The sequence below is a fragment of the Chenopodium quinoa genome, unplaced genomic scaffold (assembly GCF_001683475.1).
Source record: "Chenopodium quinoa cultivar QQ74 unplaced genomic scaffold, ASM168347v1, whole genome shotgun sequence".
NCBI classification, from domain to species: Eukaryota; Viridiplantae; Streptophyta; class Magnoliopsida; order Caryophyllales; family Amaranthaceae; genus Chenopodium; species Chenopodium quinoa.
Window position 1 is genome coordinate 5,417,653 of NW_018744304.1, and position 19,232 is coordinate 5,436,884.

At 34.8% G+C, this 19,232-nt stretch overlaps 2 protein-coding genes and 3 pseudogenes across 2 annotated transcripts; 1 reads left to right on the plus strand and 4 right to left on the minus strand.

Moving 5' to 3' along the window:
- Positions 1–376: 376 nt before the first annotated feature.
- LOC110695705 (protein PLANT CADMIUM RESISTANCE 2-like) lies at positions 377–4,585 on the minus strand. The gene is made up of 5 exons (XM_021872932.1): positions 4,505–4,585; positions 2,795–3,319; positions 2,197–2,268; positions 1,876–2,088; positions 377–1,783 (listed from the first exon to the last, which is right to left on the minus strand). The coding sequence occupies exons 2-5, from the start codon at positions 3,144–3,146 to the stop codon at positions 1,707–1,709; spliced, it is 714 nt and encodes a 237-aa protein (XP_021728624.1). The 5' UTR covers positions 3,147–3,319; positions 4,505–4,585; the 3' UTR covers positions 377–1,706.
- LOC110695703 lies at positions 3,848–8,182 on the minus strand (annotated as a pseudogene).
- Positions 8,183–8,907: 725 nt separating this feature from the next.
- On the minus strand, positions 8,908–10,847 carry LOC110695843 (tropinone reductase-like 2). Its single transcript, XM_021873069.1, has 2 exons — positions 10,816–10,847; positions 8,908–10,145 (listed from the first exon to the last, which is right to left on the minus strand). Exons 1-2 carry the CDS (start codon positions 10,845–10,847, stop codon positions 9,407–9,409), a joined length of 771 nt encoding a protein of 256 aa, XP_021728761.1. The 3' UTR covers positions 8,908–9,406.
- Positions 10,848–12,090: 1,243 nt separating this feature from the next.
- Positions 12,091–15,171, minus strand: LOC110695844 (annotated as a pseudogene).
- A 676-nt stretch (positions 15,172–15,847) lies between these two features.
- Positions 15,848–17,881, plus strand: LOC110695706 (annotated as a pseudogene).
- Positions 17,882–19,232: the final 1,351 nt, after the last annotated feature.

Here is a 19,232-nt window from a genome sequence, read left to right on the forward strand (position 1 = left end):
GATTCTAGCCCATACGAACTACAGGTAGGATGGACTTGAATTTGCTAATTTAAGAGCTGAGTTTATCTTAAGTTGCTAACTGACCTTGTAAAGATAGCCAATCTATGAAGTGAGATATAGGGCTCGCTATACATCTTTCTGATGAATGATACTTCCCATTTTCAGTTATTGCTTACCATATTAGGAGTATGGACCTTAAAAGACATACTTTTTCATGGATATGCAAGCTATGGAATCTTCAAACTTTTACTTAAACTAGGGATATGCAGCTAATCTGGGCATCTTTTTTATGAAAAGTTTTTATCTGAACTGCACACTTTTTACCAGGGAATATTTACACTCACTTATCAACATTACACAGAGGCAATCAGCCCCCCCCCCCCCCTCCTCTGATAATCAGCTATTTCATCGTTAATTGGATGTCAATATTTTGGAAGCTTCCTTAGGTTAAGGATGGCCAGATTTAGGAGCATTTGCCTTGAAACTAAAATGATTGAAAGCCAAAGTGTTCCTCTTCTGGGGGAGTGTGCTTATGCAAGCTTATCAGAGAGATATGGGATCCTGCTAACTGCTTGTAACTGAGGTAGGTATTTTATTTAATATCTTTGGCAATCAGAAATTGCAGTGGTCAGGACTTGTTACTCACACACCCACACACACACGAATACAAGCCAGAGGCTATTACAGGTTTTTTTTTTCTTTTTTTGTTTTATAATTTATTTATTTTTATTTTTTTTTTTAAATTTTAATTTTTTAACATTCAGGCAGTCACCATTTCTCGTACTTGTATTTCTTGATTGAGGTCTTTGATAACTTGGAATTATATGATTTCTTTTCTGGCATCTATTTTCTTCCCAAAAAACTTACTGGATAGCTGAGAAGCAGTTGACTTATGCAGTGGAGTTCTCTATTTGGCAATGCATCAGCAAGTGAAGCTAACCAGTGATGTTTGACAGATTTGTCAAAAGCATATTTCCTCCTGATGCAATGTAAATATGTAATATAGCATCTGCTCCTGATTTTTTGGTCAGCTTCTTTACCTGCCTGATGCAACTTGTAATTGGTGAAGTCATGTAAGATGACTGTAACATGTTATTCTCCGATTCTCTCTCTCCTTTTAATTATAGGTAAAATCATTATATTGATGTGTAAAAGTAGGGATTTGCCCCCATTATATACAATACAAGCTTTTCACATTTTTTTTTTCTAAATTTGAAAAGAGCAAAAAAGTGAGATGTACAATTTGATGAATAGTTTAAGGAAATGTGGAGAAAGCTGAATCTAGTATTCCATAATTATCAAATCGGATTCTTAATGTGGCCTATAGGGAGCCACGATTCCTCTTCTTCCTCTATAATCTGGTAAAATTAACAGATACTTGATACAAAAATACTGCCTGCTGTATTGCAGGCTTGTTTTGCACCATCTTGACTCCACCTACCACCACCATTGGCATGGTTGAACCACCGCTCATTGCCACTCTATCCGTCATCTACTTCTGTTGATTCAAAGAATGCTCCATCTCCCTGTTTTTCTGTCTGATCAACTTATCAGCTACAATAATTACCCTGGGTATTGATTTCTGTAGCCACTGTAGCTTTGATGTAAAGGTTCTGGAGGTTTGGTTTTCATTTGCATCGCGACAGTTTGGCTGGTGATGGTGAAGTTGATTTCCTTTTGATTTTCTTTTAGCACATTGTACTCTATTATCTCCTCATGCTTTCGTGTGGAGGTGGTGTTGTAATTGCTGCTTGATTTTGTCTATCAATATTGGCTTGCCATCCTAAACACATGCAGCAAAGGGCACTAAGAATCCATGAATAAACTCCATATAAAGCAGATTGCATAATTAAGGGTGATATTGATGATTATTACCTAAACCCAAGTCGAATCCTCGCAAATGAAGCTCGCGGTATTCCTGGGAAAGAGCACAGATCTCACAGAATGAATGAATACAACAATCCCCTAAAGTGCTGCCCTTCAAATTGAACTGAAGCCTCATCCTTCGACGATAGATAGCGGAATAGAAGCATGCACATCTCAAAACTATAGCCAGCACTGCGTATACTGTTCCATTGACAGCACAAGCTGTATGCATACAGGAAAAAAAAAATGGAAAATTAAGAATTTTCTTGAAGTTCATAATTTACATGACTAATAATAGGACTTTTCTCCTTTTTCTGGAAGATATCTTACATGATGTTCCTTTATCAACAATGTCTGTAATTTGCCCAAATGTGATGCATGGACAACAGAATGTGACACAACCTGCCAAAATATATAGAATTAACTCCAATTTCTGTATAAAGTTGAAGAAAATTAGTGCTTTATAATGTTACGTTGTAATATATTCACCTTATGAATACTTACCTGGCTTAGATAATTTACGATATATTATTTATTCCAGGAGAAAACTGGTATATTGTGAATAAACTACAAGGGCACATTATGATTCATGTTGAAATTTAGCTTTTTAGGTTTCCTCCAAAAAAAAAAAAAAAAAAAAAGAGGCTTTTTAGGAGTATATGATGAAGAATTGGTAATCGTTATTGAGTTTGATTGTGGTCATTTCGACGAAAAATTTGTTATACTACCTCCGTTTCTAATTATGTGCAACAAAGGGATATTATTTGTGAGACATAAAATATTCCTTTGTTGCACATAATAAGAAACGGAGGTAGTATATAAATTCATGACATGTTTTGATTCAAAGTTAATTGAGACATTTATTTCGGAACACAAGCACATTATTAATCGTTGTGAAGAGTAGGTAAGTTTATGTTGTAGAACTTACAATTTGTGATGTCCGAGTGGCATGCACAAAGTCCGGTAGACCATTCAACCGTTGTCGTAGCGTTTATGGGAGTTTGGGTTGGGGGTGGTGGGTAGCTCAAAGGAACATTCCCAGGAGATGGAGTTGATTGTGCTGATGATGAGGATCTCTGCCGCATTTGTTTACCCGAACGTGGAGATTCTTGTGGTGTTTGTGTACTTGAATGAGGAGATCCTTGTGGAATGTTCGTTGAAAATGACAATTGTGCATGTGAAATTCGCGAGGGAGACAATGATGGTGATGTTCTGTGTGAAATTTTCGAGGGAGACAATGGTGGTGATGCTTGTGACGTTTGTATGGGTCTCGGCGTCATTGGTACTTAAGGTGGTGAGCCTGGAGGCTGCATTGTGTTACTTGCATCACGTGAAATTTCCGAGGGAGACGATGGTGGTGATGCTTGTGACGTTTGTATGGGTCTCGGCGTCATTGGCTCTTGTGGTGGCGAGTCTGAAGGCTGCATTTTGTTGGACTAAGGTATTGATGCAGCTACAATACAAATTGAAATCGGAAAGTTCGATATGATTATACACCAAAAATTACAAGGCAAATTAATCCAAGTACAATTTTTAGCAACAAGAAACAAGGGCTGTCAATAAAGTTTCAAAGGCCGTCATTTACACACTGAGTGGTTTAAATTTTATGCATTTTCCACAATCCAAGTATTTAGGTGTTTATTTTTATTTTTTTTTTAAAACCAAGTATTTAGGTGTTTTAGTAGCCATTTATTATCGGATAATAGGGAGCTAAATGTTCACTAATTACAACAAATATCTGAAAAATTACGCTAAAAGGGCTTCCTTAGGTCTACTTTTAATCATTACTCCTAAACATACTGATTTTCTAGTCGTTAATTAGTCTACCTGATTTCTTGTATGCTAAGAGGAGTCGAGTTATATTTTTAGCCATGCAAATCATTTTCGTGTTAAATAAAAGATTCGATATGTTCTAATACACATTTCAAACACCTTAAACAACAAGTGTATAAAATTTAAGGCACCCGATCAATAAAATAAAAGATATGAAATTTTAATATAAAACATTCGATTACTAGACAAGTACACATCCATAACTTTATAATTAGATGTGCACAAGTAATGTCATGACCATACCAATTAACTTTCAAGTCATGACCATTTGTATGAACCAAGCATTTATCTTGTATTTTTGAGTACCTATAGGTCTCTTTTTGACATAAGCTAAAAAAAAAAAAAAAGTGTTCATAATATCTATTCCAAAAGAAACGCAAATTATGCCTACAAATATTAACAACACTTTAACAAATTTGCCAGAATCTTGATGTCTTAGATTGCCCACTTGTAATGAATCTCTCCTATATCAGGCTCCTTTGACAATATTAACCAAACAAGTCTATACAGTAGCAAGAAGTGGAAGGTCGAGAAAGCAAGGCAACTGAAGTCTGTAAACAGGCCAACAATTAGTATAGTATCAAGAGAGGAAAAGAAGAGAGAGTGGGCAACACATTTATCAAATGATCAAATTGAACTACTAAACCTATCACTAATATGCAACAATAAGCATCCCTCAGTCTTGAATTAGTTGTCCTGTTGATAATGTGGTTAGCTATTATTGTGACAGCTAAATTTGGACGGGGGGTAGTAAGAACGTACAATACACAAATGGATAGATACTAAACAGACCGAGCCAAGTTACCTGAATTCAATTAGCCACCATTTTCATGTCATGGAGTTATCAGAACATATCCTGTACACTGAACGTCTTACAGCAAACAAAGGCCAGCTTCATGAAGCTCCCTATTGACTCTGCATAGCTGCATAGTCATTCAAGTAGGACATTGCAACAGCAGCATGAAGTGCAGCTCCAATTGGGAGAGCATCCTCATCTACAAAAAAATGTGCCGAGTGTAATGGCTTGTCTGAATTCAATGTTTTGTTCGCTATCCCAATGTTGAAAAATGCAGCTGGAATTTTCTGTGTATAGAAGCCAAAATCTTCTGATGCCATGAGAAATGGAGAAACAAGCACATTTGATTCCCCGAGCAACATTGTTCCTATGCCCTTCACATGGTCATACATCATTTTGTCATTGACGGTTGGAGGATAATGCCTTGCTGTTTCTTCCATAAAATCAACAGTAGCAGTGCACCGATGCACAGCTGCTTGCAGCACTATGACCTGTAAACAGAGAAACTTTCATTAGCATATTGTCAACTTATCATCCCAGTCAAGCAAATCACATATCTGATGGAGTCTATACGTCAACTTAATATTAGCACCATGGAGGATACAAGAATAAGGACCATAAGTGAGAAAGTGTAACCAAAAAAAAAAAAAAAAAAAAAAAAAAAAAAAAAACACGATTGTCATGCAAACGGTTCAACTTAAAAGTACGAACTACAGGAAAGTCTTAATCTCAACTACTTTAGCCAATCTTGAAGTCATAGATGTTCATCACATGATGAGATTCAAATATCATACAAAAGCCCTTTTAATTAGTAGCATATGCAGAAGAAACATACATAGGCCCATCTGTTGAACAAAATTTCATTTCTCTATGTGTATTTTGGTACACATTATTGCTACATACAACAATTAGTAAATTGACCCTAATGAAACAAGGAAACAATTCTGAAGTAACAATTATCCTAAGGTGAACCTTTTCATAATGTATGGTGCATATCTTGAATACGTGTTAAACACTTGAGAGGAAATTTGTCTTTCAAAATTGAGCAGAGAGGCACTCAGTCCATTGAAATTTGCATAATAATAAGTGATAAAAGGGCTTTAAGGCATGACATACAGAAAAAAGGAGATCTAATTTGAAATCAGAAACCACATTCTCAGTAATCAGAAAATCAATATTTTTTTTAAAGTTGGTGGAAAGATTTGTGTTCAAGTATAGTTTGACTTACCTCTCTAATCCTTCTTTAAAGATTGGACAACCCCTCTGCAGTTGTATTTCTAAAACTCCCCCCAAACTTAACAGTCTCGGGGATCTCTCTCTGTTGGCTGCCTTCGACCATGGTCACTGTTACCACCTATGGCAGTTTAAAGGTCACACATGAATACATGATTAATGGGCCCTTATTTTGGTAATTATCAGTGTTAGAAAAGTAGACAAGTAGGACACAATTGAGCACAATTGTAACACTAAAATTAGATGCTCAAAAAACTCAATGACTCATATCTTAAGTAGGACAAATTATACGGAGTAGATCACGAGTATGTGTCAATTAGATGTGTTAAGCACACTAGGAAGGAGGAACCTACTCTGCCATCAAGAGGGTCCGTCTCTCGAGAAATAAGATGTTGCAGCGACAATATTGTGGTGGATGCTGCCAAAATTGGATCTCTTGTTTCACCTTTTCCTTGAATTATTGCAACAAATCTGCCTGCACCAGCAAGCACAGGGCCAGGTCTAGATCCAATTGTTCCTATAGGAGCATAAGGCGAAACATGTAGTCCAAAAATCACTTGCACATTGTCAATAGCACCCTCTTGTATCATAGAATATGCACCAGCACGACCTTCTTCTGCTGGTTGGAAAATCAGCTTAATTGTTCCCTACAAATTAATACAGTTTATACATCAACATTTTATTTCAAATTTTTTTGGTCAGCATCAACAATTGATCACGGCAAATTATAAGGATACAAACTTTTTATATTTTCATGCTTGAGATAAAAACACCTTTAAGGCTTTCCTCTTCTGTTGCAGCAACTTCGCAGCTCCCAAAAGCATCGTGACATGCACATCATGCCCACAAGCATGCATTTTACCATTGATCTTGCTCTTGTTTTCCCATTCTACCATTTCCTAACACATGAAAAGGCAAAGATATCAGAACATCTGATTCCATATTACAACCCTTATGCGCAAAAGGCCATTAGACAAAATCCATGAAAAGTTGATTAATTTAAACGATCTCTAAAATGCCCTTTAATATTATAATCAGTAATAAAAGAACTGTAACAAAAGGGATTTTAAGTAGAGACATTTTTCTACTGAGGGCCTATCCAAAGCCTAGAAAAGACAGCAAGAGAGAAGAGACCAGTAGTTTTACTCCCTTAACCATAGCTTGTCTACAACACTGAATATTCAATAACCAAACCAGAACTCCATTGCAAACATACCCTGTAAGCTACTGTACCAATTTATATGGACTAAACAGTTAACAATTCGACACAGCATTGCCGTGTTGGATCCATAAAAGTAGCTTACAAGCCTACAACACTGCACCAATCTCTCCATAAACCCAACCCTTCACCTTCGGTAACCACTTACTATATCTACAAGCACTACAACACTGCACCACTCTCTTCCTAAATCAACCCTTCATCCATGAATTCGACGAGCAGTCTAGGTATTACCAATGTAACACCTTTAAATTCGATCCTTAACTAGGAAAATTTGCTTCAAAAGCCAACCAGGGTCCTTAGTGAAACATCCACCAGTCACTGCCTTCAAACAAACATGATATATCCAGTTCAACCAAATAACTATCCATTCTGGCAGCAATATTCCATGTTCTTAAGCAATGGTAGCCAAAGGAGATACAGTGTCAGCAGTAATAAACTAATTTAGAAACAAAATTCAAAAGACAGGCTTTATTTTTATGCTTTAAAGATATATTAGAGGAAAAAAATCACATTTGTCTTTATATATTACTCCGTACTTGTATAATAAACTCCATCATCCACTAACTTTTATTTTACTCACTTTCCTAAAAAATTTTGCCCAAAAATGTGAGAATTAATTCAAGACATGATGACAATATGATTTATTTTTCACTTTCTAAATTAATCAAACAAGAAATAATTTTTATAAAAAAACTTAAGAGAAATATGCCAAAACCAAAAAAAGAACCTGAATGGCAAGGGCATCCATGTCAGCCCTGAGAGCAAACCAAGGTTGTGACCCGGACCCGATTGACCCGACAACACCAGTCTTAGCAACTGGCCACGTGTACTCAATTCCCAGCGAGTCAAGCTCTGATCTAATGAGTTGACTCGTCTTGTATTCTTCAAATGCAAGTTCTGGGTTTTCATGGATTCTTCTTCTCACTTTCTTCAACCAATTCAAGAACTCGGGATTTCTGGCCGTTCCCAGTAGTTCTTGAGCGCGTGAATTCGGGTCGAATTCTGGGTTGGCCCCAGAAACCCAGATGATTTTGACCCATTTAGATTGAGACCATAAATACAGGATTAATATGGTAAACACCCAATTGTTGTAAATTGAATTGTGAGGACCCATTTTTGTTCAGATGGTGAGTCTGAAACAGAGAGAGTTAAAGATGGTTGGAGTTTAATTTGGAGACACTAATTTAATTACGTTTATAATATAAAGGCTAAAATGGAAAATTTTATGGGGCGTTAGGATTGTGGAAATAGGAGTTTGAGGATTAAAAGGTGGGAATCAGATTGGGAATTAATTGATAGAATATATAGAGAATAAATAACAATGTTTACAAAAATACCCTTATTAAGATTATTATTTCATTCTTTTCATAAATGGCAAAAATTCACCCATAAATAATCTCATTTCCGGCCAAACCCCTTTTTATTATCATTCCCACCAAACAAACAAGACTTATTTTTTAAAATTGGGATTAAAACTCCCAATCCCACCCTCAATTCCCACTTACCAAACACTAATTTAATTTCGTTTATAATATAAAGGCTAAAATGGAGTAAAATTTTGGATAAAAATGGGTAAAATCGCTAAAACTTTAATGTTTTCATTCCTTTTTACCCCTACAATAATTTTTATTTTGTCACATCTCTTAATTTTTTGGCAAAATTATAAAAAGAAAAACCTTTTGTTTGAGTAAATTTGTGAACTAGTACCTTACTTTAATTCAAGCTACCATTTTAAAAACAGAATTTAATTCAAGGTTTAGTTGATAACAAAAACAAAGTAATGAACTAGTTCACAAATTGACTTAAAATAAGGTATTTTCTGACAATTTTGCCTAATTTTTAAGTAATTATTAGAACTATCATAAAATTTTAACATATTTTTTATTAATCGCTTATGTCTAATTTTTATTATTACCTCCGTTACAGGTTATGTGCAATAATTAGACATTTTCCCTCTCTGATTTATGTCAGATCATTGCACATAACATATAACGGAGATATTAATTGCTTCTTAAAGTATGTGTCAGCTATATTGTCATTTTTTTTAATGAAGAGAATATAAAGATCATAGTGCTAATTAAAAAGTACAACTTTTTTTTTTTTTTTTTTTTTTTGGTATGTAGAGCCACAAGAGCGGGGTGAAAATCAATCCCAGATGTTAGGTATAATCTGTCTTCAATATGTGAGTTTTAAAGTAGAAACATTATCCCACTTGAAAAGAATAAAGTATGTTGGATGTCTTTATTAACTTGGGTGTGCTATGAATAATTGATTTGTTTTTGGGCCTATTTGATTGGGCTTTGGTCAGCACTTATTACTTAGCACGCACTTACTTAATTAAGTTTAACATAACCGATAATTATGCTAATATTATCCTAGTGAATAAGTACCATTTCAAACATTTGTTCACATAACACCAAATCTTCAACATATGCTAAATTTTTTTTTTAGTTTGTTTAACTTGAACTGAACGCGAATCCCATGGATGAATTAACAGCACTAGATCCACCATCTAGCACAAGATTATGTCCATTCACAAAACTTCCATCATCACTAGCTAGATACAAAGCCGCTCGAGCAACGTCCTCGGTCATCAAAACCCCTTGAGCCCCATTAAGCCTCGGTGCCATGCCACTGAATACACCCGAAGGGGAGATACAATTCACCCTTATACCATGTTGCTTAAGCTCAACACTTAAATTTTTCACCAACCCTAAAATAGCATGCTTAGACATAGTGTAAGGGTGCGTTGCAATACCTCCTATTAGTGTGCATACACTACAAGTGAACAATATGCAACCCTCCTTTTGTGGCACCATGACTCGAGCAGCGTGCTTGGCTCCAAAGAATGAACCATATAGGTTCACTCTAAGGACTCGATCCACCTCATCTTGAGTCGAGTCTAAAATCGAACCTCTAGGCTTGTCCCTTATGCCTGCATTGTTGTACATGATGTCTAGCTTGCCATACTTAGAGATTGTGTAGTCTATAAGGTCACGAACTTCTTCTTCTACTGATATGTTGCAGTGGAAGTATACGATGTTGTCGTTGTTGAGACTCTTGGCCAATTTTTGGCCTAGATCGTCTTGAATATCAGCAATTACGACTTTGGCTCCGTTTTCCCAAAAGAGTTTTGCTGTGCTTGCACCAATTCCACTAGCTCCTCCTGTTACTATTGCGACCTTTCCATCCAATCTAATTACAATATATTAATTTTAAATTAGAGAATGATGACCAATTATGCACATTAAATTTGACTATGTCTCAACTAATATCATCTTATGTTCATCTAGCAATACTTGTACTAGTTTGAACATTCTAAATATTTTGCAAACTTTAATATAATATCGTGAAATTACAATTTGGAGGCGATTTTTAATGATATTTTCATAGTTAATAAATACTATACAAATTAAAGTAATACTTGTAACAAAGATATACATAGTATTATAAGTTAGAAGCATATGACAAAAAAACAGTCTCTAGCTATAATCAACCAAAAGATGTGCTCTGTCAAAAAAAAAAAAAACTAAAAGATGTACTAATTACTAATTTATGAGTTTTGTTTGATTTTTTTTTTAATCAGGTAAACAATCACAACCTAATATAAAAGCAATGTAATTAAGTACAATTATAAACTAGAACTTTGTACATCCTTCTGAAATATTACTTTGACCTTCGTATTTTTTTATTTATTTTTTTTTCCTGCTCATTTTGATGATTATTGCTCATTTAATGATTAAATGAGCAATAATCTTTTTTGTACACTCATCAAGATTATTTATTGCTCATTTAGTGTACCCTGTACCTGGGTAATGTAAGATTTTTCAGCCTTCAAATATCAAGGGAAGTTGTTTATGCTTACCTTTTGTTGGTTGATGCGGGTGAAAAACTCATCTCGCCTAAATAATCGGATTGAAAGCTCAAAAAAAGAAGAAGAGATATTATAAATATACTTCGTATGTATTTATGATATTTGGTAGAACATCAATCTTGTTTGATGTCCTATTTATATACATATAATCACTTGATTAATTAAAAACACAAAATCATAACAAAGATTTACGTATTAATAAAGATTTACGTGGGACGTCACATTGGATTTGTTATCCCAAGATTTCAGTTGACCAAGTCTTGAATTGTATGTATATTAATATACTTCCTCCGTTCTATTAATATTGCAACAATGAACTTTTTGCACTATTTATCACTCTTGTTTGATCATATAATATGAGTTATACGTTAAGCAAAATATAGGCAAGTGGGATCTTGTTGGATTCGTCTCATATAATACTTTCACAATATCAACTTTTTATAATTTTTACTCTTATACAATTATAGATATTTAGCATATAAAATGTGTTTCGGGATGCGTAATTTCCTCCTTGTTACAATATTAACAGAACGGAGGAAGTATTATATACGAATCATTATGTGTAATGTAAGATATGAAAATTTTCATGACATTAGGTCGATTAATAGTCTTAGGCTATGTTCACATTTACTGAACTGAACTGATTGGAGCTGAACTGAACTGAACTATTTGGACCTGAACTGAACTGAGATGAAATGAATATTTTATGAGAGAGAGAAATTAGGAGCTGAACTGAACTAAACTGATTGGATCTGACTAAACTGCACTGAACTAAATTGAAATTAAGTAAATGTGAACATGCCCTTATTCGATATTGGAAGCCATCTTTATTTTATTATCAATGATAGCCTTGTAGTATTAAAAACTTACTTCCGTAGCCTTATTGATCGAAGCTAAAAATGTTAATTGACCGTTAAATTTAACTATAGTCAGCCGACATCTTTCATGGTGATAATGGTTGACTGCAGTTAAATTTAATAGTCGATTGACGTTTTTAGCTTCAATAAGACTATTGACTACTGAGTATGTTTTTCAATTTTATACTAAAAGACTATCATTGATAATAAAAAAAAAATGGCTACCAATAAAAATAAATAAGCAAAACCAGAGAGTTATCATTGAGAATTTCCCATAAAACATTATTTATAACAATAATGAACTTCTCAAAGATTAAACTACTTTGATATATATAGAGTATTAACCTAGTGCTTTATTTCAAAGAAAATAAGAAATAGAGTATTAACCGACGTAGTAGTAGTTAACGTGTCAAAGATTGATCTGGCAAGTAATTGGCAATTTGGCACTATCGAATGAAGAAGGGTAATCAGGCCATGAGAATAAAGGAGTACTATCACAAGAGCTAGTCATAGTAGGTGGATTTGAAAATCCATAAAGAGACACATACATACACTCCTTTAGGACGAATACTAGGGAGTTCTATTAGAGGTTCATCAGAATTTAGCAAAATCATCACCACTTTTCGCATTTTTGGTCTCAAGTTCAATTCCAAATGCAAGCATGCTAGACTGCTAGTGCTACACTTAAAACCCTAAGAGCTTCTTCCTTGTTAAACTCCTTATTTAGCTTAGGATCCACCTCTGATGCACGGAAACGTCAAAATTCATTGACGTATCGTTTCCGTTTAGAAACGCGTTTCGAAATGTATTTGAAAGTTTCCTGGCTTTGCAAAACTTCTCACACCATTTGAAAGTTTGGAAACCTTGGGGAAACTTAATCAGGGGTATATAAAAGCATTTCCCCTTTGAAAAAGCAATTAAACCTTGGTGATTTGGGGTTTATTTTTGTTTTAATTTGAGAAAGAAAGGAAATATATCTTACAAATTACCGTCATCGTTCATCTGTGTGACTCTTGTATGGCCGTATGTAGAAGATTAAGAGTTAGAGGAAAAGCCTAAACTACTTTGTCTTGTTATGATGAACAATTTTAGTTTTTATTCGCAAGTGATGATCTTGAATTGTCTGCAACTCTGCATATATATTCTTATTGCTTGAGAAGAAGAGGAAGATGAATGAAGGTGGGGACATTGAATTAGAAAAAAGAAATAGTTTGGTCTTTAATCAATTGGTATTATATTATGATATGAAGTAAATATCTTTATTTATTTTAATTTTTTCGTTTCCCCGTTTCTCATAATTTAATAATTTTCGTTTCCCCGATTCCCCGTTTTCGTTTCCGTTTCCCGTTTCCGTGCAACCTAGGGATCCACACACTCTACCAATGCACCCTTTGCATGCATATCCCATGCTTGATCCAAGCAACTTTCGCCTAGGAGGTCACTAAACCTCTTCCCACACACCATCTCCAATGCAACTACACCAAAGCTATACACATCTGACTCAGTTAGTTGTTGCCTTCCCGGTGTAGCTTACCATTGTGGTGACTCCCGTTGTGTTCTTTAGCAACCTAGGCACCTAGCAAGCCCAAAATCACCAAGATGCAGGTTGAACTTTGCATCTAGCATGACATTTCTAGGCTTCACATCTCTATGCACTACCGGATCACCACATTCTTCACGGAGGTACAACAATGCCCGCTGATGCTAAGCTGGTAATTACTTTGTGCCTTGTCTTCCCGTCCAAGAACTTTTGCCTTGCGAGGAATTCGTTGAGGCTCTTATTAGCCATGTAGTCATATACTAGAACAAGACTGTTGTTTTCATGACTCCATCCTTGGAGCTGCAATGTGTTTATGAGCCTTAGGCGCCTAATTGTACATATCTCTGCTATATATTCTCTCTCACCTGGTTAAGCAAGAAAATAAAACAGCCTTGATTATTAATCGGTCAACTTTGCAAGACAAGCTTCAGAGAGACGGGACGGAGCCTAAATTTGAACTCGTGACCTTATTGTAAAAAAAACACATATCCTACTACTACGGGCGGGGATACAATTGCTAATACTGAAAGTGGCACGAGGCAATTTTGTTAAACTGAGCCCTAAAATCATTTTGTTGAGGAAAATATGTTACTAAATTCAAAAACCAGGGCCCTTTTATAGTAGTTTTACTTAGGGTCCTTGTGTAATCGACCACTCTACACATGCCCAGAACCACCCCTACCTATTAGTCTATTACCAATTTACCATACATAGCACCTAACAATTTACACCAATAATATTAGTTTACTATTACTCTCCAACACATATATATGTAGTTATGTACCACAAAAAATATATATCGACACTTTATGCAATTATGAATATGTAATGATTTCATCTAGAAAAAGAGTAAACAGAAATATAGTAACAACTAACAAGCTAAGCATAAAGAAAATCAAGAAAATAACACCAACCTTGTTGAGAGGTAGATGAAATCTTCTTGACAGCAATAGTCTGAGGAGGATCCAAAATCTGCCCTTTATAAACACTTCCAAAACCACCAGTCCCTAACAAATTACCCTTACTAAAATTCTTAGTAGCCTTAGCAAGTTGTTTGTACGTAATCTTCCTGAAGCCGCGACAGCTGACTGCCTATCAAGCTCTTCCATTCTCCGAATCCTTTCCCTCTTCTTGATCATTCTACGTCGAAACTAGACCCTATCAAGGATAACCCGGCCCGATTTTGGGCAGGATTTTCTGGCCCGGCCTGTAATTTTATTTTTTTGGGCAGGTTTGAAAATGCGGTTTTATGCATTTTTAGTTAATTTTTTGGCCCGACCCGGCCATTTTGGGCACAAAAATCCTACCCGAAGTTTGGCTCGGCTCGGTCCGATAAGTGGGCTGATTTTTTCAACCTCGGCCCGGTCCGAACCCGACACGACCCACCCACCCAATGATCACCTCTAGTCGAAACACAGGAATTGCAATCAATGCAAAGATAAAAAAGCTCCTACAATTGCGTGCTAACACACTCGCGAATTGAATATGATGTCCTTCTTCTTGTTATCCTTGACAGTGTAGTAAGGCAACATTGTAGAAATGAAAATCCAATCATGTATTTGATGAGTCTCAGTGAGTGTACCAGTTGAAGCTGGTAAAACCCAAGTATACTTGACTTGAGATTTTCTTTGAGACTTTTATTTTGTAATTTATGAAACATTTTAATGGACTTCCTTCATAACCCACCAATATTTGTAGCATTTTTGTCCAACCATTGTATTCAATCTTCACTCTAATTTGTTTTCCACTTTTGAGATAAATTTTGGATGAATTTAAGGACTTTGCAACCAAAGAATTCGACACACTTATTGTGTTAATTCCAATGTGATTACCATCTGGATCTCACTCGTTGTTCTTGAATGTGTCAAATTCAATTGCTAATTGTTTGAATTTTGAGTGAAGTGATAAATCAATCAATAATAATATCAATTTAAGAGAGTTAAGCAACATCAATTTCTAAGGTGGATACATGTCTTTTCGTTCCACTTTATCATCAAAAAAACTTTTATTACTTGAACAATAAAAGGAAAAATTTGTCAATTGCAGCTATTTAAAGCTTACATTTTACAAATCACAGTCATTCTTACTATTCTCTACCACTATATTTCTCTACCACTAACCAGGTACTATGGTAGTAGGGTACCCAATTTTCACGGGTTAGGCCATGGGCTGAGTTTTTAATGCGTTAGTGCCCTACCGCTATATACTACCACAAGTCCACTACTACTATCATAATCACTAACATTCTTTCCAAGATATACAAAGAAATAATTTACTATGACCTTCTTTAGCATGAGACATGTTGACATCAACACACGGGCTAGCATCTCCCGATCAGTACCCATCTTTAGGAAATTATTTCAATCCCCCATCAAGGTTTTTAAATAAGTACACAAATTGATGGATTTACCTTCTCACAAGGATCATATCTAGGCCTAGATCAATAAGACACAAAAAACTATTCCTCTCTTATTAATTTAATTCCCAAACATAAGAGCCACTCAATAAGTCAATAGATCTATAGTAAAAAGCAATAATGTATGTGATTAGATATGTTACCAACTGATCTCCTATTAATCTATTTAACACGTGATTTGTTAGCATCATGCACTTTACGTCTTTACACATAAGTTGTAGAAGGGGCCATTTTCGTCCCTATAATAATTAATAGAGAATTATTATTAAAGATCAAAACTTGTAAGAAATTTAATTATCCAAAGCGTTGATAAATAAAGAGAGGCTAAGAATCAACGACATGTCATCAATGGCTCCTCTTACAGCTCAGAGGTTTGAATTACTTCTTCTTGCTCATTTTTAATTCACTTAATTTTTTTTATATTTTTTTCTAATTGCGTGAAATATTGTCTTAGTTTTTGTGTAATTAAAGTATTAAGTATGCATACTAAATAAAGTAAAATATTCGATCTCATGAAAGAATTCATTTAACTTATTAGCTTCGAAGATCTGTAATGTTATTATGATAGAAGTGGTAACATATAACAAAAAAAATCGGGATTGATGGATTAATTTCATGTCAACAATGCCAAAATAAGTGTGGTTAAATTTTGTTACTTTTTTTTTTTTTTTTATGATTATTCTTTGAATTATTTTTTGGTACAAGTTAAGTTTTGTTTGTTTTGACGGAAATGATCTGATTAAAATTCTCTAAACCTAGGCTTCATTGATGAAAATATTGATGATATCAATTACGAAGTACGAGTATAAGATAGTGATAACATAATAAAGCAAAACGAGTGTATTTTCAAGTAAAATTTGTCGCTAGAGACAAGTTCATATTTTTAGAAATGATGATAAGTCAATTTTACCCTTAATATGGGTTCAAAAAAAAATTTACCCTTAATATATATAGAGTAATAAGAAAGTGGAAAGGATGTTAAGGTCTTGCTGCATGGTATTTAACTAAATTATTATATAGCAGATTATTAACAGATACAGAGGAGATCTTGGGATCACAAATCATAGTGTCTATACAAGTCAAAAATCACAATCAGGTTATTTTTAAGTCGGGTCAGTTTTTGACACCTCGTATACTAAAATGTGTCAATAAAAGGGGTTGTTGATAGAAATACTTAATAACTAAACAAAGTTGTCATTTGGCAATTTCACAACAAACCAACTATGATTATTTAAGTATAATTTACTTGTTGAAACATCACAATTTTGTAGGTTGAAAGGTAAGGTTGCAATCATAACAGGAGGAGGAAGTGGGTTTGGAAAGACCACAGCAAAACTATTTGTCCAACACGGCGCCAAAGTCGTGATCGGTGATGTTCAAGATGAGCAAGGCCTTTCCTTGTGCAATGAACTAATTGCTTCTAGCAACAACGACGACAACGATCACGGAGATATAATCACTTACGTTCATTGCAATGTATCCGATGACAACGACGTACAAAATCTCATTGATCACACCATCACTAAGCACGGAAAACTCGACATCATGTTTAATAACGCTGGTATATTAGGAGACCCCAACCCATCTATTTTAACTTCCACAAATGAGAATTTTAAAAGCGTGTTTGAAACAAACGTGTATGGTGGCTTCTTAGGCGCTAAGCATGCCGCAAGGGTGATGATTCCGGCTAAGTCCGGTGTCATCCTCTTTACGGCTAGCATTGCATCAGTGATGGGTTTTGACTCAACTCATGCATACACCATGTCAAAGCACGCTATAATTGGTTTAATGAAAAACTTGTGCGTCGAAATGGGGCAATATGGCATAAGGGTGAATGCGATATCTCCGACTGTTGTATCTACGCCGTTAATGATGAATGCATTAGGGATGGATAAGGAGAAGGTCGACGAAATAAATAAAGAATCTTATGTGCTCAAAGGGGCTACACCAGAGCCCTTGGATGTTGCTAACGCAGCATTGTTTTTGGCAAGTGATTGACGCTAAGTTTGTGAGTGGTGCTAATCTTTTTGTTGATGGTGGTTATACTGTCACTAATCCATCTTTCACAATGGCTCTCAATAAACATATTGTAAAAATGAGATTATAAAATGCATGATATACAATGTAATATGGCATATGTATGTTAGTATATACTCTGTACTGTAATATTTATATGGGTAAGGATTACGGAGTATGTTAATGTTTATTAATGTAATGAACATTCCCATTTATGAACAAAAAAAATGCACTCGTTCTTTAAATTGTCTATGAAAGTAGCTACCAGTCTAACACATAATGAACCACGAAATCAATGTGTGTATAACAAATTGGTAATTTGGTATTTGGGCTAGGCAAGACGCCTTTTGTGCTTGGGCTTGTGCTTTTGCTTGGCTTATCTATATGTGTCTCTTTAGAGACGTTGGATCTATAAGGCATGGGTTCACAATTTATACCTACTTTTTTTTTTTTTTTTCAAGAAAAAGACTATATATATATATGGATTTACATTTTAGGATGAGATTGTTAAGGCTTATCTAATACTCCCTCCGTTTTTAAATACTTGCTCCATTTTTCTTTTCCGGCCGTTTTTAAATACTTGCTCCATTTTCTTTTTTGGAAGGCATTTACAATATTTAATTTATTACTCACACTTAGTAGACCCAACATAATACTCTCTCTCTCTCCTCCTATTCTTCCACTACTTTTGTTTTTTTACAATTTTTTATTTCTCAACTATCCCACTACCTTCATATTTTATTACTTTCTCCAATTTCTTCTATATCCCGCGCATTGAGAAATGGAGCATATATTTAAAAACGGAGGGAGTATATGGATTCACATATGACATTACTCATAAATTAAAGGCAAAATTGGTTGTAATACCTAAAGTATGGCTTAGGTACACTGAGCACTCTGAACTTTTCGTGGTAGCCAAAACACCACCAACTATGGTGTAAGGTGCAATACATGCCTTAAATGAAAAATTCCGGCCAGTTATTTCATCGGATTAGGTGAATCTTCACTCTTCAGTAGGGCTGCAAATGAGCCGATACGTTTGTGAACAACTCGCAAACAAGCTCGGTCAAAGCTTGTTTATTAAGAATTGAACGAGTTTGAACAAAAATTTGAGGCTCCTTAAGTAAACGAGCCCAACTTGAACACCTTTGTGCTCGGCTCGTTAATGTTCACAAACACTCGTACATAACTCATACATATGATCGTGCATATGCTCATTTATAACTCGTTCAACCTCAAAACAATTAATTTCACTGTTTTAATTATTCTTAAAATAGTTCAATTTTAATATAAAACCAAATCAATTATAATCAATTATCGTATATAATCAAATTAGCCATGTTAATAATATCTAGTAAAATTAAAATATATGGAGTATTATTTTTAACAAAGTGAATAGTATATTTGCTCAAAATTTTGATTTATAATATCAAATACTCAATTACTGTCTATCTTGTTGTTACGATGAATATCATCAAATGACTTTTCTAATTAGAGTATGCTTATAGTTTTTCAAAGTTGATTAATATTAGCTTGATTGAGCTCGCGCGTTCACGTTTGAGCTTGTTCACATTAGAGC